The 23,637-nt window shown below is 41.1% G+C and overlaps 1 protein-coding gene across 2 annotated transcripts in view; it reads left to right on the top strand.

Annotated features, from left to right (window-relative positions):
- LOC117506954 (RNA-binding Raly-like protein) overlaps positions 1–23,637 on the top strand; it is a 448,208-nt gene that overhangs the window by 205,819 nt on the left and 218,752 nt on the right. For both annotated transcript variants that reach the window (XM_034166639.1, XM_034166632.1), the window contains exon 2: positions 4,092–4,365. In XM_034166639.1, coding sequence (XP_034022530.1) covers positions 4,110–4,365 — 256 coding nt within the window. In that variant the 5' untranslated portion in view covers positions 4,092–4,109. The remainder of the gene's footprint in view (positions 1–4,091; positions 4,366–23,637) is intronic.

The raw sequence follows: 23,637 nt of genomic DNA, 5'->3' as shown, positions 1-23,637 counted from the left end.
CCTTGCCTTACAATATAAAGCGCCTTGGGGCAACTGTTTGTTGTGATTTGGCGCTATATAAAAAATTGATTGATTGATTGATTGATAGTCAGTTATCATGGCGCTCTTTTCTCTTTTTTAAAAAATACATTTAACTCCTTGTTGATTTTAGCCATTTCATGCTCCAGTTATAAGACAGTGATTATAGTGCAGTGGCAAAGTTTCTGTCTGGTAATCAAAGCTTTTTGTAAGTCGCAGGTTCGAATCCAGTGAGTGGCATTTCTTTTTTTATTAACCAGGGTTATTTAACCGGGGGGTTCTGTATTGCATCCCCTTTTATTTTTTATTTCAACCCAGTGATATTCACTAATTATACAGCTGGTTTTTATTTTATTGTTCTCCACATCAGCGGCGCGATGTGGCGCAACACATCCCAGCTGCTCGCACTGTGTTCCTGCTCGCCCGACACCGTTGCAGCGGGTTCGTTCACGCCTGCCCGTAGGCTTGATGTTTTCATCACGCGATCATACTAGCTGTTCCGCCGTGATTCGCCCTGATTTGTACTTATTCATACTATGTGTGAAGGGGCTTTTACACAAGAAGACATGGGAGGTAGAGGTTCTGGTACTGAGTGAGAGGCTATTAACAGTTAAATAACCTCAAAAAGCAAGAAAGTTCTGGCTAGAGAACATGCACTCTCTGCCACATGCACAATCTGCCACTGATGTTGTGTGCACTCTCTGCCAAGCTTGTACCTCACCCTAACCGTAACCCTAACTTGAACTTGTATAATACAAAAATAATGTATAACTTTCAACTTAATTACCAAATAACTTTGCAACTTTGCGATTTTGCAGTTACATTTATAGGTTACATTTTCAGAAGGTGCATGGTCTGCCCCCAATGTGCACAGGAAGAAAAGCCACAGAAAGATAAAGGACCAGAAGCAACAAAATAAAAGCACCAGAGACAGTGCTCAGGAGGTGAACCGTGTCAGTGCTGTGGTAATCTAAAACCCACTGCAATGAAAGCTGGAGATGAGAGAAAAAAAATCAATGAGAAAATGTGTGTGCATGATATTCCAAAATCAGTTTTACCTTGGTTACTGATCCTATTTACTGAGGATTGGATCCACTATTCAGGGTCTTCATCTCAGTGATGAATAGCTGTCATCACCATGTGTCATGGACGAGGACACAGAGGAGGAATGTATTGACTATCTTTTATTTTAATAGGGAGTCAGATTATTAAATGCACTAATCCATTTTGAAATGTGAACCGCATAACCATTAGAAAACAGAAAGAAAATCAATTGTAAAATTAAATTTGAACATTTAGGATCTTTTATCTGATCTATTTTATGTCTGTCTGTCAAATTGATGTCAACGTTTATCAAATATAGAGGCATTTGTCATGCTCAGAACTTTAATTGTTCAATCGTATGCTGCTGTCTCTGTCAGATATGGATTTCTTGATCCTGCAGGCAAACATCTTTTATAACGCTGGCATTCAGGTTATGAAAAGGTTACTTCGAAATAATTGCTAGGAAAGTGTACAAAAGCCAATGCTAATGTTCGCTGATATCGTGACAGCACAAAAAAAATCTGAATAAAACTGTTACTTGAATTACAGCCTACGCTTTCTGTGATCAGTGAAATGGCACACAAAGAAACAGGCGTGCAACAATATGGGCATTGAGATGGCAAAGCTTTTCCACTGACAGCTACTGCGCTTGGTTTCCTCAGAAAGCAGAGAAAAGTGTTGCACCACACAAACTGTATTGTAGCTGCTTCTTGTTGTCACATTCAGCTACCAAATGATACAACTTCAACCGTGACCAACTGTGTGTAATATAAGCATGTAGAACTGCTGGATGCTGACCTTCTAAATAATTTAGACAAAGTAAACCTTCCCAGGTCCATGGACAATTCCTCAGTGTGTTATTTGAGCTTTGGGTACATCCCAAGGTACAGATATAACACAATATCATTGTTGACATTTCATCGCTATTGTTCTGGGAAGGTAGCCTTTTGCATCTGTGATCAAAGGAGGAGAGATTTTTACTTTTCACATCACAGAAGCATGTGTAAAAGTCTTATGAATGTATCACTAAAATTACCCCTAACATAACCCACACCCTAACCATCAGTGATGGGCACAATTTTGCTCATCAGCTAACAGCTAATTAGCAAAGCTAATTTATTGACTGATTAGCTTTGGCGCTAAGTTGGAGTTTCACTAAATGTAGTTCAGCTATGTTTAAGTCAGTCCATATTAAAGCTGAATTGTCAGAAACAATTGTAAACCCTAAAATCAGATGTTTGTTCCTGCTGGAGTTTGTACACTAATCCAGTAAGCGAAATCGACACATCACACCATCAAGTATCACCTCAAGGAGAAGGAGACGGTCAAGCTAGAGTAAATGCATGAATTTGATTATTAAAATTATTTTACATGTGCATTTTACTTCATTCTTATTTGTTTAATACTTTCTGTTTTGTGAATAAACTGTGTGTTAAACATAAACTGCTTAATTGGGCACCGCAGTCTCATTTGTGGGCAGGCACGAATGGGGGATAAATCATGGCATTTTCAATGGGTGTTTGGGCAAATTACATTCAAACAAAGTGATAATCCAAAGAAAAAGTGACGATGCAGTGGGAAAGTGGACATGTGTTGCAGTTTGTTTATGACCTGGAGTACAAATGTGTCGAGGTGGTTTTGCAGGTGAGAGAATGGAGCTACTCTGGTTAGCTATGTAGGCTAACACTTACCAACACAACGTCTCCCACTCGCATCATCTTTTTTCTCTGCTGGGAACCAAAAAAAAAAACCTTTCGCGACTGCTTCGGTGATTGTAGCTGAAAACAAAACAGTGCACCATTTATCCGTGTGAAGTTATGCTGTGTATATATTGTGGGGGCTGCGCGGTTTTTAAGCTGCGGCAGGTCCCCGTTCCCCCCAAGCTAGCAGCGGCGCGACTCCAGTTGCAGCGGCCTTCACCCACTTTACCTCAATTCGGACGACGGACTGTTTCAAGTTTAGTACACATACACAATGTCAAATGTATATGTGTTGTCTTTAATTTTGATGTGGGCCATTATTATGGTAAACAAGTTATAATTGTGGATTAATTGCTGTATCTTGTCTGAGGTAATTGGAGTGTAAATGTAATTGCCTTTTTTTGGGATCAATAAAGTTGTCTGTAGTCTGAAGTCTGAAGCAATGGAGTGGAGGTCCCCGTAAGTGGTCAAATCCTGCGATATCATGCAAGGTTAAAACGATACTGCAGTGCCCTATTTCATTTGTTCATTGAACTATTTATGTACATCTTGATCATCATCTGATCTTTGTATGTTAAACCTTTTTGGGAACCCCATGTTTATGCTTCAGGGTTGGCTGTTAAGGTTTCACACCCAAGTCCTCACATTTTGATGCAAACAACTCATGTTAACCCAGCGTCAGTATGTGATGAGTTGGGTGTGATGCTCGGGGAAATGCTAACCCTACCCCTACCCTTACCCTTATAGCCTTAACCATAACCATAGCATTACCAAAACATAGATGAATGTTACCTGATGAGAAGTGAAGCAGATAGTTCTTTGCACTGTAAACGAGAATTAATGTAGCTGTCAAAAAACACCTACCTAACTCCTCACATCAGGACAGAAAGGGGCACAGACCAAGTGTAAAATACTGCGCCTTTTGGGAGTAAGAATACGTACGGTTAACGGTTGTCAGTAGTGTCAGTGAAATGTTTAGTTCAGTTTAGGATTGTCACAGTTAACTTGTTAGTTAGCTGCTTATTGGCTATCCAAGCTAACCTTCAGGTTAGCTGTGCCCACTAGTACTAGCCACATACTTCTTTACTTGAAAATAGCCCTAACCCTAATTCTCATCCCACAAAAGATGCCTCTGCACCACTATCTTAATGTGAAAGGTCACCGCTTGAGTTCAGCAACAAACTACTGGAAACCATTGTGACTGATTGACCTCATGTAGGAAAGCTAACTTCATACTAACAGTGTCCTTTCTTTAGGAGCAGAATTGTCAGGAGTTGGCCTGACCAGGAACACTAAAGCCCTGTCTCCTCCCCTCTGTCTGTGTCCCAGGAGGGCAACTAGAGGAGGATGACTGGTAAAACCCAAACCAGCAACGTTACCAACAAGAATGACCCTCGCTCGCTCAACTCCAGAGTCTTTATTGGCAACCTCAACACAGCCATCGTCAAGAAGACCGATATAGAGGTCATCTTTGCCAAGTACGGCAAGATTGTGGGTTGCTCCGTGCACAAGGGTTACGCCTTCGTACAGTACATAAATGAGAGAAATGCCAGAGCGGCTGTGGCAGGAGAAAATGCCCGCATCATCGCTGGACAGCCTCTTGGTGAGTTTTTTTTAATTGTCCTGGCTGACAGTCTTTTGAATTCTGTGGGGGGATATAGAACATTCTTTCCAGTTTGGCAGAAGGGGATGTGATTCCCATTTTAAAATAGCAGTACGACAGCGTACAGCTGAGTTATGGTATCACACTACTGAGGCCCCCTGAAAATGGATGAAGGAAAGGAGACTCCAAGAGCCTGCAAAACCTAAAATTCATGAGGTACAATGGTCTTTTTTCTTGCAATAATCATGAAGCTGTTACAGGAGTCTAGCCTACATGTGCTTTGTGGACAATTTCAGTGTGTCTGCGGGAGTGTCAGCTATCTTGCTATGGACTATTGTGTGTTGTATAATAATACTGAAAGCTGTGTTTGCATCCTCAACAGAAAATGAAATACATTCTTGGTCAGTGTTGGACTCCGTCATGCACACAGATTCTATTTTTGCTTTTCACAAACACAATCTCATCACAGAACAAAGGGATGGAGAGTGTCCATTATTCCATTCTGCAAAAAAAAAAAAAAAAAAAAATGGCCTCCCATGCACACTGGGATGGTTTGTAACCATGGGAAAGCAGTTGCCTTGAGATTGTGTAACTCCAAACCTGAGGCTGTGGTACTCTGCTGGAAACTGGTAGATTATTCTCTGTGAGTTTGGAGCACAATTAAAGAGTTTAAGTGTCTTGGGGTCACTAGTGACAGCACAGTCAAGCCAGAAGCCTCAATTATGGTCTAGAAATTTGGATCATTACCAACAGAATGTACAACCCCTGGCAAAAATTATGGAATCACCGGCCTCCGAGGATGTTCATTCAGTTGTTTAATTTTGTAGAAAAAAAGCAGATCACAGACATGACACAAAACTAAAGTCATTTCAAATGGCAACTTTCTGGCTTTAAGAAATACTATAAGAAATCAAGAAGAAAAGATTGTGGCAGTCAGTAACGGTTACTTTTTTAGACCAAGCAGAGGAAAAAAATATGGAATCACTCAATTCTGAGGAAAAAATTATGGAATCACCCTGTAAATTTTCATCCCCAAAACTAACACCTGCATCATATCAGATCTGCTCGTTAGTCTGCATCTAAAAAGGAGTGAACACACCTTGGAGAGCTGTTGCACCAAGTGGACTGACATGAATCATGGCTCCAACACGAGAGATGTCAATTAAAACAAAGGGGAGGATTATCAAACTCTTAAAAGAGAGTAAATCATCACGCAATGTTGCAAAAGATGTTGGTTGTTCACAGTCAGCTGTGTCTAAACTCTGGACCAAATACAAACAACATGGGAAGGTTGTTAAAGGCAAACATACTGGTAGACCAAGGAAGACATCAAAGCGTCAAGACAGAAAACTTAAAGCAATATGTCTCAAAAATCGAAAAATGTACAACAAAACAAATGAGGAACGAATGGGAGGAAACTGGAGTCAACGCCTGTGACCGAACTGTAAGAAACCGCCTAAAGGAAATGGGATTTACATACAGAAAAACTAAACGAAAGCCATCATTAACACCTAAACAGAAAAAAACAAGGTTACAATGGGCTAAGGAAAAGCAATCGTGTACTGTGGATGACTGGATGAAAGTCATATTCAGTGATGAATCTCGAATCTGCATTGGGCAAGGTGATGATGCTGGAACTTTTGTTTGGTGCCTTTCCAATGAGATTTATAAAGATGACTGCCTGAAGAGAACATGTAAATTTCCACAGTCATTGATGATATGGGGCTGCATGTCAGGTAAAGGCACTGGGGAGATGGCTGTCATTACATCATCAATAAATGCACAAGTTTATGTTGATATTTTGGACAATTGAAAGGATGTTTGGGGATGATGAAATCATTTTTCAAGATGATAATGCATCTTGCCATAGAGCAAAAACTGCAAAAACATTCCTTGCAAAAAGACACATAGGGTCAATGTCATGGCATAGGGTCAATGTCAATGAGCAGATCTGATTTGATGCAGGTGTTAATTTGGGGGATGAAAATTTACAGGGTGATTCCATAATTTTTTCCTCAGAATTGAGTGATTCCATATTTTTTTCCTCTGCTTGGTCTAAAAAAGTAACCATTACTGACTGCCACAATCTTTTTTTTTCTCTTTTTGCTCTGTATGCACCACTCTGCATTTAATCATTAGTGATCGATCTCTGCTCCCCTCCACAGCATGTCTTTTTCCTGGTTCTCTCCCTCAGCCCCAACCAGTCCCAGCAGAAGACTGCCCCTCCCTGAGCCTGGTTCTGCATGGAGGTTTCTTCCTGTTAAAAGGGAGTTTTTCCTTCCCACTGTAGCCAAGTGCTTGCTCACAGGGGGTCGTTTTGACCGTTGGGGTTTTACATAATTATTGTATGGCCTTGCCTTACAATATAAAGCGCCTTGGGGCAACTGTTTGTTGTGATTTGGCGCTATATAAAAAAAATTGATTGATTGATTGATTGATTGATTGATTTCTTATAGTGTTTCTTAAAGCCAGAAAGTTGCCATTTGAAATGACTTTAGTTTTGTGTCATGTCTGTGATCTGCTTTTTTTCTACAAAATTAAACAACTGAATGAACATGCTCTGAGGCCGGTGATTCCATAATTTTTGCCAGGGGTTGTAGATACAAGATCCTGAATTGAATTTCCTTTACAGGGTAGTTGGACGAACCTTTCCTCACTTTTGACTGTAAGGCCTCTTGAATGTGGTAACAAATCAAAATCAAATAAAATCAATTTTATTTATATAGCGCCAAATCACAACAAACAGTTGCCCCAAGGCGCTTTATATTGTGAGGCAAGGCCATACAATAATTACGGAAAAACCCCAACGGTCAAAACGACCCCCTGTGAGCAAGCACTTGGCAACAGTGGGAAGGAAAAACTCCCTTTTAACAGGAAGAAGCAGAGATCAATCAGTATGATTAAATGCAGAGTGGTGCATATAGAGCAAAAAGAGAAAGAAACACTCAGTGCATCATGGGAATCCCCCAGCAGTCTAAGTCTATAGCAGCATAACTAAGGGATGGTTCAGGGTCACCTGATCCAGCCCTAACTATAAGCTTTAGCAAAAAGGAAAGTTTTAAGCCTAATCTTAAAAGTAGAGAGAACTCACAACTAACAAGAGAACTCACTCCCCAGGAGAACTTGCCCCAGGTTGAGAACTTGGCTGATGTTAGGGGTAGAGTAGGGTTCGGGTTTCGAGTTAAGGGTAGGGTTATCCCCAAGCCCAGTTCACACCTGGGGCCAAGTTTGCACAGTGTTTTAGGAATGCTTGCTAGGAGGAGACCATTGAGGCAGATTATACATTTCATGTAGGCTGGAAACACACTGGAGTCCCCCAGAATAAGCAAGAGGAAGTGGTTAAGGGAAAGAAAATCTGGTTAATTTGCCTGAGCTGCTGCCACCATGAACCAGCAGCAGTTAAACTGTAGAAAACTGAGGTTTAGATTGAGGAATGGATGCATTCATGGATAGTATACATGGGTAATCTGTTGATTCTGCTCAAAAACCTTTTTGCAATAAACAAGTTTATTCATTGATGGAGTCATAAAGGGTCTGCATAGTGGTGCACCACACGTTCTTCACTTCACAAACATTCCTCACAGAATTCAGTTTGATTCCATGAAGCCTGATTTTTGCTTGAGAATGGGATCCCTCAGGACCATAAAATGCTCTGACATCTTTTTGGTTTCGAATCTCTTGCAATATTATTAAATACTGAAGTGTCTACGTTTCTTGTCATGCCATGTCAGAGAAAATCCCTCTCGATTCACTTAGCTGGATGTAAGCACAGTTTAGTTTTAAACTTTACCAGACAGCAATTTACAAAAGTGTGTCAAAGTTCTTGTGACAGGCTGCTCAGAGCAGAGCAGAATGTGATGTGGTATTTCACTGTGCAAGCACTGGGTTTTATACTATGTGTGTAGTTTGTGATGAGTTGTTTCTGTGATGACAAAACATCTTGTTTTCCCCCAACCTTTGTTCGGTGTGTCGCTCGAAGGCAAAATATTTTGGAGGTGAGGAATTGTGACTCACAAGACGCTTTTCTGTGCAAATTGAGTCGATTTAGGAATTTGTGTGTATATGTGTCTGAATTTATTTCTGGCACTAAAGTCTGTAGTGCCTCTGTTTACATTTTGGATCAGTTATGTCTGCGAATAGCATCTTCTTGGGTTTAATCTTGTAAAGTGCTGTTGTGAGGCATATGTGTGAATTGAAAAGCTAACACAGACCACATTCCTCAACTCTGCTGCTTTTTACTTTTAAACTGCCCAAACTCGATATTAGTGCATAATGACAAGAGACCTTGATTTAAGTCTTGGCAGCGTGTTTTGCATTTTGCATTGTGCAAGATGATTAAATGGAGCAGGCTGTGATGGAAGCATTAAGAATTAATTGAAGCCTCTGTGCTTGGTCTATCACAGCAGTGAATCTGGTACAGAATAGAAACCCTGGTTTTGGTGTGAATAGCGATCATGGACACTAATTTATCTACTCTCATTCCCCAGCTGCATCATGATCTCTCAAATTGCAAATAAACTCTGCTGCACCTTGATACAGTATTTTCAATGTAGATTGCGGTCAGATTTATGGTTCAGGTTAGTAGTGACAGAAAGAACATTTTATGTGAGATGATAAACAATCTTGGGTCAACAGCAGAACCCTGTGTAGAAAAATATTCTGCAAATAAATGAGCAAAATTAGCTGCAAAGAGCAGCTGTTGTGCAAAATGAAAAAGGAGTCCTGCTAAAAGAGAGAAAGTGAATCTTGAGGTTGTTATGCATCCTTGGCATCTGCAGGCCAGCTTATAGGCTTCCTTTATCTAGGCTGCATTTTTCAACCTCTAACATCAAGCCTCTAATCTGCCTTGAGTGATCCAGGTACTGCTAAAATCCATCTGCCTGCAGAGAGGCCTAAGTGGTTTCTTCATTTTCTTTTCTGGTTTTTACATGATGCTGTGAGTGTTCACGAAGGCCACTCTGACGGATGAGTGTTGCATTTCCTCCACTGAACTTTTTTCAGTCTTTTCAAGTTTTGCAGAAAACTAACTCTTAAGCCTTTGTCGCTTCTGTGATGTGACATAATTTACTTTCAAGTGAAGCAAAATGTCCTCACACAGGATGTCGTGTTATGAATGAATGGATGTGATGGTTTGAAAGTAGGTGGGTATTAGCAACCTTTTCAAGTCTGTTTACTAAAGCTGCATTTGTATTGCTTTCCTCACTGGAGCTGAGATGACACACACTGAGAATATTAGCACCAAATTAGAGTACAATTGCAGCATGATTTGCCAAGATCTGCAGAATTACGGATCTTGGCAAATCACAGAGTAATCAATGTAGAGTTTAATTTTCATAAACTTTGGCACATACATTTGCATCGGTGTCTAATCACAAGTCAGCCTGCTGTTGGCAACTTAACTAATTAGTCTCCAAAATGACAGCAGCTAGCGAGCTAGCGATGTCAACATTTTATAGAAGTATGTCAATCAATCAATCAATTTTTTTATATAGCGCCAAATCACAACAAACAGTTGCCCCAAGGCGCTTTATATTGTAAGGCAAGGCCATACAATAATAATGTAAAACCCCAACGGTCAAAACGACCCCCTGTGAGCAAGCACTTGGCTACAGTGGGAAGGAAAAACTCCCTTTTAACAGGAAGAAACCTCCAGCAGAACCAGGCTCAGGGAGGGGCAGTCTTCTGCTGGGACTGGTTGGGGCTGAGGGAGAGAACCAGGAAAAAGACATGCTGTGGAGGGGAGCAGAGATCGATCACTAATGATTAAATGCAGAGTGGTGCATACAGAGCAAAAAGAGAAAGAAACAGTGCATCATGGGAACCCCCCAGCAGTCTACGTCTATAGCAGCATAACTAAGGGATGGTTCAGGGTCACCTGATCCAGCCCTAACTATAAGCTTTAGCAAAAAGGAAAGTTTTAAGCCTAATCTTAAAAGTAGAGAGGGTGTCTGTCTCCCTGATCTGAATTGGGAGCTGGTTCCACAGGAGAGGAGCCTGAAAGCTGAAGGCTCTGCCTCCCATTCTACTCTTACAAACCCTAGGAACTACAAGTAAGCCTGCAGTCTGAGAGCGAAGCGCTCTATTGGGGTGATATGGTACTACGAGGTCCCTAAGATAAGATGGGACCTGATTATTCAAAACCTTATAAGTAAGAAGAAGAATTTTAAATTCTATTCTAGAATTAACAGGAAGCCAATGAAGAGAGGCCAATATGGGTGAGATATGCTCTCTCCTTCTAGTCCCCGTCAGTACTCTAGCTGCAGCATTTTGAATTAACTGAAGGCTTTTTAGGGAACTTTTAGGACAACCTGATAATAATGAATTACAATAGTCCAGCCTAGAGGAAATAAATGCATGAATTAGTTTTTCAGCATCACTCTGAGACAAGACCTTTCTGATTTTAGAGATAAAAGCAGGAAATTAGAGGTCATCCATGTCTTTATGTCTGTAAGACAATCCTGCAGTTTAGCTAATTGGTGTGTGTCCTCTGGTTTCATGGATAGATAAAGCTGGGTATCATCTGCGTAACAATGAAAATTTAAGCAATACCGTCTAATAATACTGCCTAAGGGAAGCATGTATAAAGTGAATAAAATTGGTCCTAGCACAGAACCTTGTGGAACTCCATAATTAACTTTAGTCTGTGAAGAAGATTCCCCATTTACATGAACAAATTGTAATCTATTAGACAAATATGATTCAAACCACCGCAGCGCAGTGCCTTTAATACCTATGGCATGCTCTAATCTCTGTAATAAAATTTTATGGTCAACAGTATCAAAAGCAGCACTGAGGTCTAACAGAACAAGCACAGAGATGAGTCCACTGTCCGAGGCCATAAGAAGATCATTTGTAACCTTCACTAATGCTGTTTCTGTACTATGATGAATTCTAAAACCTGACTGAAACTCTTCAAATAGACCATTCCTCTGCAGATGATCAGTTAGCTGTTTTACAACTACCCTTTCAAGAATTATGTGCAAACTTTAACAACTACAAAAGCAGATCAGTTTTCTTTGCTCAGTTGTAAGATAAGAAAGGTAAGAGATAGATAGAGGTAGACATATTGTGTGTGCAAGAGACCATGCGGAAGGGAAGTAAGGCCAGCAGCATAGGTGGTGGGTTCAAGTTGTTGCGTCATGGTGTGGATAGGAAGAGAAATGGAGTTGGGGGTCATTTTAAAGATGAGTAAGTTAAAAGTGTGTTGGAGCTTAAGCAACTGACTGGGTGATGAGTGTGAAGTTGAAAATTGAAGGGGTGATGATGAATATCATCAGTGCATAAGCCCCACTGTTAGGTTGTGAGATGAAAGAGAAAGATTTTCAGAGTGATTTAGATGAGGTGGTGGAGAGTGTGCCTAAGCATGATAGAATGGTGATTGGAGCAGACGTAAATGGGTATGTTGGCAAAGGGAGCAGAGGTGATGAGGAAGTAATGGGTAGATATGGTATCAATGACAGAAATGTGGAAGGCTGATTTTGCAAAAAGGATGGAAATGGCAATGGGGAATACCTACCTTAGGAAAAGGAAGGAGCACAGGGTGACCTATAAGAGTGGAGGGAGGTGGAGTACACAGGTGGACTACATTCTTTGTAGGAGATGCAAGCTAAAAAGAAATTGGAGACTGTAAGGTGGTGGTAGGGGAGAGTGTAGCTAGACAGCATAGGAGGATGACCAAAGTCATCCTCCTATGGATGGATGGTTTGGAGGATGGATGTGGTATTTCGCTGTGCTGGATGGATGGTTTGGAGGATGGTTTGGAGGATGACTTTCAGGGTGAAGAAGAGGAGGAGAGTCAGAGCTCAACAAAGGATCAGATGGTGGAAGCTGAAGGAGGAAGAAATTCAGTGAGTAGGTGAGAGAGGCACTGGATGGAGGGGAAGCAGTTCTGAACAACTGGAAAAGTATTGCAGATGTAGGGAGGCAGGTAAGAAGGTACTGGGTGTGACATCTGAACAGCGGAAGGAAGACAAGGAGACTTGGTGGTGGAATGAAGATGTTTAGGAACACATAAGAAGAAAGAGGCTGTCAAAAAGAATTGGGATAGTCACAGAAATTAACAAAGTAGACGGGTGTACAACGAGATGCCATGCAAGGTGAAAGAGAAGTGCAAAAAGCTAAGGAAAAGGCATATAGCAAGCTGAACATGAACTTGAACAGGAAGGACAGAGAAAAGGACTTGTACCGATTGGCCAGACAAAGGGACAGAGCTGGAAAGGATCTGCAGAGGTTAGGGTGATAAAGGATACAGGTGGTAAATTGCTGACAAGTGAGGAGAGTGTGTTGAGAAGGTGGAAGGAATATTTTGAGGAGCTGATGAATGAAGAAATTTAGAGAGATAAGGCTGTTTTATGTGGAGAGAGTAAATCAGGAAGTGCAAGAGAATAGTAAGGATGAAGTGAGGACAGCTATGAAGAGGATGAAAACTGGAAAGGCAGTTGGTCCAGATGACATTCCAGTGGAGGCATGGGAATGTTTTAGGAGAGATGGAGGTGGAGTTTCTAACCAGATTGTTTAATCAAATCTTGGAAAGTGAGAGGATGCCTGAGGAGTGGAGATGAAATCTGCTGCTTCCTATTTTTAAGAACGGGCAATGTGCAGAGCTGCAGGAATTATAAAGGCATAAAGTTGATCAGCCACAGCATGAAGTTATGGGAAAGAGTAGTAGAAGCTAGCCTTGTAAAACTGGTGAAGATTTCTGAGCAGCAATATGGTTTCATGCAGAGAAAGAGCACTACAGATGCAATGTTTGCTCTGAGAATACTGTTGGAGAAGTATAGAGAAGGCCAGAAGGAGTTACATTGTGTGTTTGTGGATTTAGCGAAAGCTTATGATAGGGGGCCAAGAGAAGAGTTGTGGTATTGTATGAGGAAGTCTGGAGTGGCAGAGAAATATCTGAGGGTAGTGTAGGACATGTACAAGGATAGTGTGACAACAGCGAGATGCGCAGTAGGAATGACCAATTAATTCAAGGTGGAGGTGGGATTACAACAAGGATCAACTCTGAGACCTTTCTTGTTTGCAGTGGTGATGGACAGGTTGACAGATGAGATCAGACAGGATTCTCCATGGACTCTGTTGTTTGTCGAAGATATTGTAACCTGTAGTGAGAGTAGAGAGCAGGTTGAGTCTAGCCTGGAGAGGTGGAGATATGCTCTGGAAAGCAAGGGAATGAAAGGCAGTATCAGCAAGACTGAGTACCTGTGTCTGAATGAGAGGGAGCCCAGCCAACCACTAAGCCATTGTGTCACCCAGCCTAAGTTATAATGGTATGAATGATTAGATGCAGGGTCACTTTAAGTGACAGTAGAGTGTGCCAGTGAAATCATTCAGGGCCCCACTAACAGCAGCTGCTAACTGCTATAGACGCTACTGCATTTGTCTCTTTTTTAGCATGTTATTACAGATATCTGAGATCATGTTGTTTGCTCTTCAGCTAACTGAACTGAGGGACCATCTAAAAGGGACAATATAGAAAATCTGTACTCTAACATTTCCCTTGTCTGAAATTTTAGCATTATTTCATTTGTATGTTAGCACCAGGTTAGCGCTGATTATTAGGTGGGTGACATTAGCTTCACTATTGGTGCAATGGTTATTGAGCCAGTGTGCTGGTAGAAGTTTTTAATATCTGCATCCAAGCCACCAACTATGAAAGCCACTGCCCTTCCACAAAAACAGGCATTAATCAAACACCCAAAGCAAAGCTAGCCTGTTGTCACTGAGCACTCTAAAATAACCACTCTGTCTGTAATAATAGTATGAGGTATCTACCGTGAACTCCTCTGCAGTTCATTTCTCTGTTGACATGTGATTGTTAATTTTTGATTCAGAGAGCTTATCTCCACTATTATCTGCAGAGTTCATCTTTGCAACAAGACAGTTCTGCTCTCGTTATCGCCCAATCTTCAAGTCATGTGGTGGGAGTATAAATTGACAATTAAGGACACCTTGAGTCTCATCCTCCAAAAGATGCTGCTTTTTATTAAGACGGTGAAGAAATGAATCAGCCACATGTGATCTGGACTCAGAGAATGACCTCCACCAAGGACCTGTCTTCCTGTTTGAAAATGTTTCATTAAGCTGTTATTACCTGCAAGTAGATTGGGCCGCTATTCCCCAGATTAGTTCTGCGTATAAATTAATATTACTGTTTTACTGAAGGAGTGTCATTCACATATGTTTCAAATATCATTGACCAAGTTTATTGGGACTATTCTCCGCCCACATTTAAGGAACTGGAAAAATATTGCAGAGGCGCATAAGATTTTGAAACGCACGGTTTTATAGTTAGGGCTGGGTATTGTTTGGGATTTTTAAGTTACCAGTGCTCAACCAGTAAACTGTGTCTGAACAGATACTTTATAAGAAGAATTACACCATGTATGTTGATGGCAGAACAGCACGGTGGCTTAGTGGTTAGCACGGTTTGTTGCACAGCGAAAAGGTCCTAACATTGCTTTCCGCTTGGTCCTCTCTGTGTGGAGTTTGCATGTTCTCCCCATGTTTGTGTGGGTACCCTCCTAGTTCTCCGGCTTCCTTTCACTTCATCAGGGTTAGGTGAATTAGTGATTGAGAGTGTAAATGAGTTTGTCATGTTTTTGCGATAGACTGACGGCCTGTCCAGGCTGTACCTCACCTGTCACCCAATGATTACTGGGATGTTTCTCTAAAATCTCAGTGTGCTTTTCTGCATTAATGTTGCCATCACAGAAGTGCAAATTAACTTTTCCAAGGATACTGACACAACCCCGTACCATGCCAGATTGCTTTTGGACTACTAGTTGATAACAGTCTGGATGGCCCTTTTCATCTCTGATCTGGAGCACACAGAGTCTATTTCTTCAGAGAAAAGATCTAGAATAGTGAGTAACCCTCTGAGATTGATGAAAACACAAGTGTGTCCAACTCTTTTTTTTTGCCACATTTCTATTGATAAACCAGCGGCAGACTGTCACAGAGACTTCATTCAGCGACTTCCTGAAACAAGATAAATTACCTACCACTTCTAAATCTAAAGTTTTTTTTCTTGGTACCCTGTAAATTGTTTGTTTTTTTTACCAATATTAAAAAAAACTTTAGATTTAGAAGTGTTAGATAATGTATCTTGTTTTAAGGGTTAATTTCTTATTTTAAGTGTTTGACATGCTTGTTTCTAGATTTAACATTCTTGATTCAAGACATCTTGTCACGTGAAATTTTCTGTCCATGCAGCAAGATAATTTCCCTCCGATTTAGTGTTTTTATCTCGTTTTTAGACACCCTTTTTTGCAGTGTGGTTATATTAGCTATTTATGAATGAACTAATGTGATTAATAAATGTAATGGCATGGTGGATTAGTGGACAGCAGATGCGTCAGAGTAAGACTATGGCTGGCTACTGCTCTTAGTGGTTGGATCTTGTCAACAACTATAACTGCAATTAGGATGGGTTAAATGCAGAGGACAAATTCTGTTGTATGTATGTACAACCCAGTCTCACGGTATGTCGTGATTCAAGAGCATGAAATATATATTAATCTATTGGTCTGTGATATTGTCATGAAAAGCACCTCATTTTTGTCACAGCAGCACAAATTCATTCTAATTCATTCCATGATGGGTGCACGAAATTAAAAGTGAAGCGGGGGCGGGGGGGTATGGTTAGGGTTGGGGGTAGGAGTAGGGTGAGTAATAGTGGGTAAAAAAAAAAAACGTCACGAAAATTTGACTCATTTCGTCACGGGAGCATGAAAAAAAACGTGAGACTGGGCTGGTATGTACACTCAACAAAAATATAAACGCAACACTTTTGGTTTTGCTCCCATTTTGTATGAGATGAACTCAAAGATCTAAAACTAGTTCCACATACACAATATCACCATTTCCCTCAAATATTGTTCACAAACCAGTCTAAATCTGTGATAGTGAGCACTTCTCCTTTGCTGAGATAATCCATCCCACCTCACAGGTGTGCCATACCAAGATGCTGATTAGACACCATGATTAGTGCACAGGTGTGCCTTAGACTGCCCACAATAAAAGGCCACTCTGAAAGGTGCAATTTTGTTTTATTGGGGGGGATACCAGTCAGTATCCGGTGTGACCACCATTTGCCTCATGCAGTGCAACACATCTCCTTCGCATAGAGTTGATCAGGTTGTCAATTGTGGCCTGTGGAATGTTGGTCCACTCCTCTTCATGGCTGTGCGAAGTTGCTGGATATTGGCAGGAACTGGTACACGCTGTCGTATACGCCGGTCCAGAGCATCCCAAACATGTTCAATGGGTGACATGTCCGGTGAGTATGCCGGCCATGCAAGAACTGGGACATTTTCAGCTTCCAAGAATTGTGTACAGATCCTTGCAACATGGGGCCGTGCATTATCCTGCTGCAACATGAGGTGATGTTCTTGGATGTATGGCACAACAATGGGCCTCAGGATCTCGTCACGGTATCTCTGTGCATTCAAAATGCCATCAATAAAATGCACCTGTGTTCTTCGTCTATAACAGATGCCTGCCCATACCATAACCCCACCGCCACCATGGGCCACTCGATCCACAACATTGACATCAGAAAACCGCTCACCCACATGACGCCACACACGCTGTCTGCCATCTGCCCTGGACAGTGTGAACCGGGATTCATCCGTGAAGAGAACACCTCTCCAACGTGCCAAACTCCAGCGAATGTGAGCATTTGCCCACTCAAGTCGGTTACGACGATGAACTGGAGTCAGGTCGAGACCCCGATGAGGACGACAAGCATGCAGATGAGCTTCCCTGAGACGGTTTCTGACAGTTTGTGCAGAAATTCTTTGGTTATGCAAACCGATTGTTTCAGCAGCTGTCCGAGTAGCTGGTCTCAGACGATCTTGGAGGTGAACATGCTGGATGTGGAGGTCCTGGGCTGGTGTGGTTACACGTGGTCTGCGGTTGTGAGGCTGGTTGGATGTACTGCCAAATTCTCTGAAACGCCTTTGGAGACGGCTTATGGTAGAGAAATGAACATTCAATACACGAGCAACAGCTCTGGTTGACATTCCTGCTGTCAGCATGCCAATTGCACGCTCCCTCAAATCTTGCGACATCTGTGGCATTGTGCTGTGTGATAAAACTGCACCTTTCAGAGTGGCCTTTTATTGTGGGCAGTCTAAGGCACACCTGTGCACTAATCATGGTGTCTAATCAGCATCTTGATATGGCACACCTGTGAGGTGGGATGGATTATCTCAGCAAAGGAGAAGTGCTCACTATCACAGATTTAGACTGGTTTGTGAACAATATTTGAGGGAAATGGTGATATTGTGTATGTGGAAAAAGTTTTAGATCTTTGAGTTCATCTCATACAAAATGGGAGCAAAACCAAAAGTGTTGCGTTTATATTTTTGTTGAGTATATGTATGTGCAGTGACAAAGCTCATTCTTCTTCTAATAATTTTAACTGTGTTGAATATTTGCTCTCCAAAGTAAAAGTCAAACAAGGTTAATGTACATTTGATTCTGTGACATATGGCATATGTTACCCTGTAACATTATAACTAAGCATAATAGATGGTGCAAACTATTCCTTTTAAAACTCTATTACCTCAACCAATAATTTGCATCACTTTAACTTTTGACCCCCGAACAAACTGAAATTGACCTGTGCCACCATTGTTTGCCTTTCTTATCCCATAACATTTCGTCATAAATAGTCCAAGCTATAATTGTTTGGAATATTTATGATCAGGCAACATAATGTGACATACATTTCATTATGATTTTTAAAAGATGACCCCTAGTAATCCTTCACTGACTCCTATCGGGCTATAGCAGCTACTTTGGGATGGCCTCCATACATACGGTTTAGTGTTGGCAATGGTGCACCAAGGCTGGATTGTAGGTGTCGTTTAGTCCTCTTAAGTGGTATCACAAACCTGCTTGGCTCATAAACTAAGAGTGTGTCAAAGTGTGGGGGTGCATTTGGATGAAATCCAGCTGATAAATGAATGTAAAAATTACATAATACTAACGCACTTGGCAGCACCTTCCTCCCCTCTCCCCCGAGTGACAAATGGATGCCTCATTGGCCTCACAACTAGGAACAGAGGTACATAAGATCATATCAAGGGTTGCACATGAAGAGTCACTACATACAAAATACCGTTCTGAATAGTACAAGTACAGTGTTACCATTTACAATTTAGAATTAAGAGCATGAAAAAAAGAGCCTTTCGAAAGAACCTCAGCACACTTGTAGAAAATTGAGTCTTGCAGAGAGAACATGAGACAGTTTCTCCTGTTGTCTCGCTCTATTTTGCTGAAACATTGAAACCCAAAAACTGTTATGCTTCGATCCTTTTCTTCCCCAGAACTGCATTCCCTTCTCTAACTTGCCTTTTATTTTCAAAAATCCTGGAGAAAGTTGTGAGCATGCAAATACATCAAGACTTGGATAAAAAGTTTGTGAGAAGTTTCAGACTGACTTCTGTCAGAGTCATGAGACTGTCCTACTGATGTGAGAAATAGTTTTGCTGAAGTGTTCCATTTGATGTAGCTTATCTCTACAATCTTTCTCTAATGATGAAGTAAGATACAGATTTGAATTTCTGACAGTACTTTAAAGCTGTTTGTGTCTTACCACTCAGATTGGTTTGGAGTGCCCCAGGGGTCAATACTAGACCCTATTTTATTCTCTTTGAATATACTTTTTCTTGGTAAAGTTTTTCACAGCCAACCAGGATATTTCTTTCCTTTTTATGTCAATCAGTCTGATGACTTTGGCATGCTCCATTTACAAACTGACTGCTGATATAAAAAGAAGAAGTAAAGGAAGGAGTAAAGACACCCTGAGGCACACTGGTGCCGGTGCTTATCTCCGGCCAGTAGCATGAAGTGGATGAGAGTCTACGACTCATCGCCTTATCCCACTGAGCTACCTGCTCTGCAATTCTATAAGTAAGTCTTTTATAGCCTCTAAAGCCCACTGGTGCTGGTTCTTATCCCCGGATTCTGTAGCGTGAAACAGATTAGAGTCTACAACATCGCCCCCTGGAAGGAATGCCAGTCCAACACAGGTTACTTCCCCAGCCAAGGCTGGTACCTATTTACAGCAGGGTGAACTGAGAAAATGCAGATAAATGTCTTGTGTAAGGACACATGTTATTTAACCAGGAATCTAGCCCAAGTCTACATATTCGATGCCCAACTCCTATCCCACAGAGTTACCTGCTCTCTGATAATGTGGGGAAAGACTACTATATTTTCTGGAGTATAAATCAAGTATATATATATATATATATATATATATATATATATATATATACAACCCCTGGAATCACCAGCCTCGGAGGATGTTCATTCAGTTGTTTAATTTTGTAGAAAAAAAAAGCAGATCACAGACATGACACAAAACTAAAGTCATTTCAAATGGCAACTTTCTGGCTTTAAGAAACACAATAAGAAATCAAGAAAAAAAGATTGTGGCAGTCAGTAACGGTTACTTTTTTAGACCAAGCAGAGGAAAAAAATATGGAATCACTCAATTCTGAGGAAAAAATTATGGAATCACCCTGTAAATTTTCATCCCCAAAACTAACACCTGCATCATATCAGATCTGCTCGTTAGTCTGCATCTAAAAAGGAGTGAACACACCTTGGAGAGCTGTTGCACCAAGTGGACTGACATGAATCATGGCTCCAACACGAGAGATGTCAATTGAAACAAAGGAGAGGATTATCAAACTCTTAAAAGAGAGTAAATCATCACGCAATGTTGCAAAAGATGTTGGTTGTTCACAGTCAGCTGTGTCTAAACTCTGGACCAAATACAAACAACATGGGAAGGTTGTTAAAGGCAAACATACTGGTAGACCAAGGAAGACATCAAAGCGTCAAGACAGAAAACTTAAAGCAATATGTCTCAAAAATCGAAAAATGTACAACAAAACAAATGAGGAACGAATGGGAGGAAACTGGAGTCAATGTATGTGACCAAACTGTAAGAAACCACCTAAAGGAAATGGGATTTACATACAGAAAAGCTAAACGAAAGGCATCATTAACACCTAAACAGAAAAAAAACAAGGTTACAATGGGCTAAGGAAAAGCAGTTGTGGACTGTGGATGACTGGATGAAAGTCATATTCAGTGATGAATCTCGAATCTGCATTGGGCAAGGTGATGATGCTGGAACTTTTGTTTGGTGCCTTTCCAATGAGATTTATAAAGATGACTGCCTGAAGAGAACATGTAAATTTCCACAGTCATTGATGATATGGGGCTGCATGTCAGGTAAAGGCACTGGGGAGATGGCTGTCATTACATCATCAATAAATGCACAAGTTTATGTTGATATTTTGGACAATTGAAAGGATGTTTGGGGATGATGAAATCATTTTTCAAGATGATAATGCATCTTGCCATAGAGCAAAAACTGCAAAAACATTCCTTGCAAAAAGACACATAGGGTCAATGTCATGGCATAGGGTCAGTGTCAATGAGCAGATCTGATTTGATGCAGGTGTTAATTTGGGGGATGAAAATTTACAGGGTGATTCCATCATTTTTTCCTCAGAATTGAGTGATTCCATATTTTTTTCCTCTGCTTGGTCTAAAAAAGTAACCGTTACTGACTGCCACAATCTTTTTTTTCTTGATTTCTTATAGTGTTTCTTAAAGCCAGAAAGTTGCCATTTGAAATGACTTTAGTTTTGTGTCATGTCTGTGATCTGCTTTTTTTCTACAAAATTAAACAACTGAATGAACATCCTCTGAGGCCGGTGATTCCATAATTTTTGCCAACAAAAATATAAACGCAACACTTTTGGTTTTGCTCCCATTTTGTATGAGATGAACTCAAAGATCTAAAACTTTTTCCACATACACAATATCACCATTTCCCTCAAATATTGTTCACAAACCAGTCTAAATCTGTGATAGTGAGCACTTCTCCTTTGCTGAGATAATCCATCCCACCTCACAGGTGTGCCATATCAAGATGCTGATTAGACACCATGATTAGTGCACAGGTGTGCCTTAGACTGTCCACAATAAAAGGCCACTCTGAAAGGTGCAGTTTTGTTTTATTGGGGGGGGATACCAGTCAGTATCTGGTGTGACCACCATTTGCCTCATGCAGTGCAACACATCTCCTTCGCATAGAGTTGATCAGGTTGTCAATTGTGGCCTGTGGAATGTTGGTCCACTCCTCTTCAATGGCTGTGCGAAGTTGCTGGATATTGGCAGGAACTGGTACACGCTGTCGTATACGCCAGTCCAGAGCATCCCAAACATGCTCAATGGGTGACATGTCTGGTGAGTATGCTGGCCATGCAAGAACTGGGACATTTTCAGCTTCCAAGAATTGTGTACAGATCCTTGCAACATGGGGCCGTGCATTATCCTGCTGCAACATGAGGTGATGTTCTTGGATGTATGGCACAACAATGGGCCTCAGGATCTCGTCACGGTATCTCTGTGCATTCAAAATGCCATCAATAAAATGCACCTGTGTTCTTCGTCCATAACAGACGCCTGCCCATACCATAACCCCACCGCCACCATGGGCCACTTGATCCACAACATTGATATCAGAAAACTGCTCACCCACACAACGCCACACACACTGTCTGCCATCTGCCCTGGACAGTGTGAACCAGGATTCATCCATGAAGAGAACACCTCTCCAATGTGCCAAACACCAGTGAATGTGAGCATTTGCCCACTCAAGTCAGTTACGACGATGAACTGGAGTCAGGTCGAGACCCCGATGAGGACGACCAGCATGCAGATGAGCTTCCCTGAGACGGTTTCTGACAGTTTGTGCAGAAATTCTTTGGTTATGCAAACCGATTGTTTCAGCAGCTGACCGAGTGGCTGGTCTCAGATGATCTTGGAGGTGAACATGCTGGATGTGGAGGTCCTGGGCTGGTGTGGTTACACGTGGTCTGCGGTTGTGAGGCTGGTTGGATGTACTGCCAAATTCTCTGAAACGCCTTTGGAGACGGCTTATGGTAGAGAAATGAACATTCAATACACGAGCAACAGCTCTGGTTGACATTCCTGCTGTCAGCATGCTAATTGCACGCTCCCTCAAATCTTGCGACATCTGTGGCATTGTGCTGTGTGATAAAACTGCACCTTTCAGAGTGGCCTTTTATTGTGGACAGTCTAAGGCACACCTGTGCACTAATCATGGTGTCTAATCAGCATCTTGATATGGCACACCTGTGAGGTGGGATGGATTATCTCAGCAAAGGAGAAGTGCTCACTATCACAGATTTAGACTGGTTTGTGAACAATATTTGATGGAAATGGTGATATTGTGTATGTGGAAAAAGTTTTAGATCTTTGAATTCATCTCATACAAAATGGGAGCAAAACCAAAAGTGTTGTGTTTATATTTTTGTTGAGTATATATAGTTTGTTTTTTTTACTAGTTTGAGAGGTCCTGTGAATTATACTCACATGCAACTTTTATGCTTGAAGATCATCTGTTTGTTATTCATAATAATAATTAAAGTAACTATTTATACATGACTTTCAAATGAGTCAAAGCAGTAAAACAAAAGAAAAAATGCCAATAAGAAGTATGCTACAACAATACACAAAAATCCCAAATTAATGATCTGACAATACAGACAAAAGATGCAGTTTAATCAATGGTATGATATATTCTGGTGACTTATATATGGGTTTTTCCTCTTCAAGAGCCATTTTTATTATGTCCACCAAGGACCGCCAAGGACCACAGATAGATACTAGGTCATGGAAGACGCCACTTAATTTCAGAGGTGATCTGGATCCAGATTGGTGGACATCAGAAATCTCAGATTGAAATTGGTATTCATCAAATTATAATTTGTATTAGTATTGCTGTTATTACCAGCATTACTTTATCTTACATTTTTACCCAAGGCCAAAATATGGCCATTGGGTATTGCAAAGGCCTTGCATCCATCCATCTGTCTGCCTGTCTTTCCATCTGTCCGTCTTTTGGTCTGTCTGTGCTCAACATAAGTCCATTCCTATCACTGCCAGGATCTTCAAATTCATAAGGAACAGTCTTGGGACACAGACCTTGGACAAGTTCAAAGATGGGTAATGTTGACCTACTTTCACATTCTGTTTCCTATTGTTAAGCTCATACGATCGACAGCATGAATCACGCAAATCCGCTTGTTTCAGGTGGGGGGTTTGCATTTTGGAGTGGATACAGTGACAACTAATCAGAGTAGAGAGACACCGTGACATCACTGGCTGGTCTCTCTCCGGCAGCTAATCCAACATGGCGGAATCCACTCCGAA

Source organism: Thalassophryne amazonica, chromosome 1, assembly GCF_902500255.1.
Source record: "Thalassophryne amazonica chromosome 1, fThaAma1.1, whole genome shotgun sequence".
In the NCBI taxonomy this organism is placed as follows: domain Eukaryota; kingdom Metazoa; phylum Chordata; class Actinopteri; order Batrachoidiformes; family Batrachoididae; genus Thalassophryne; species Thalassophryne amazonica.
This window is presented reverse-complemented; position numbering and strand designations above follow the sequence as displayed.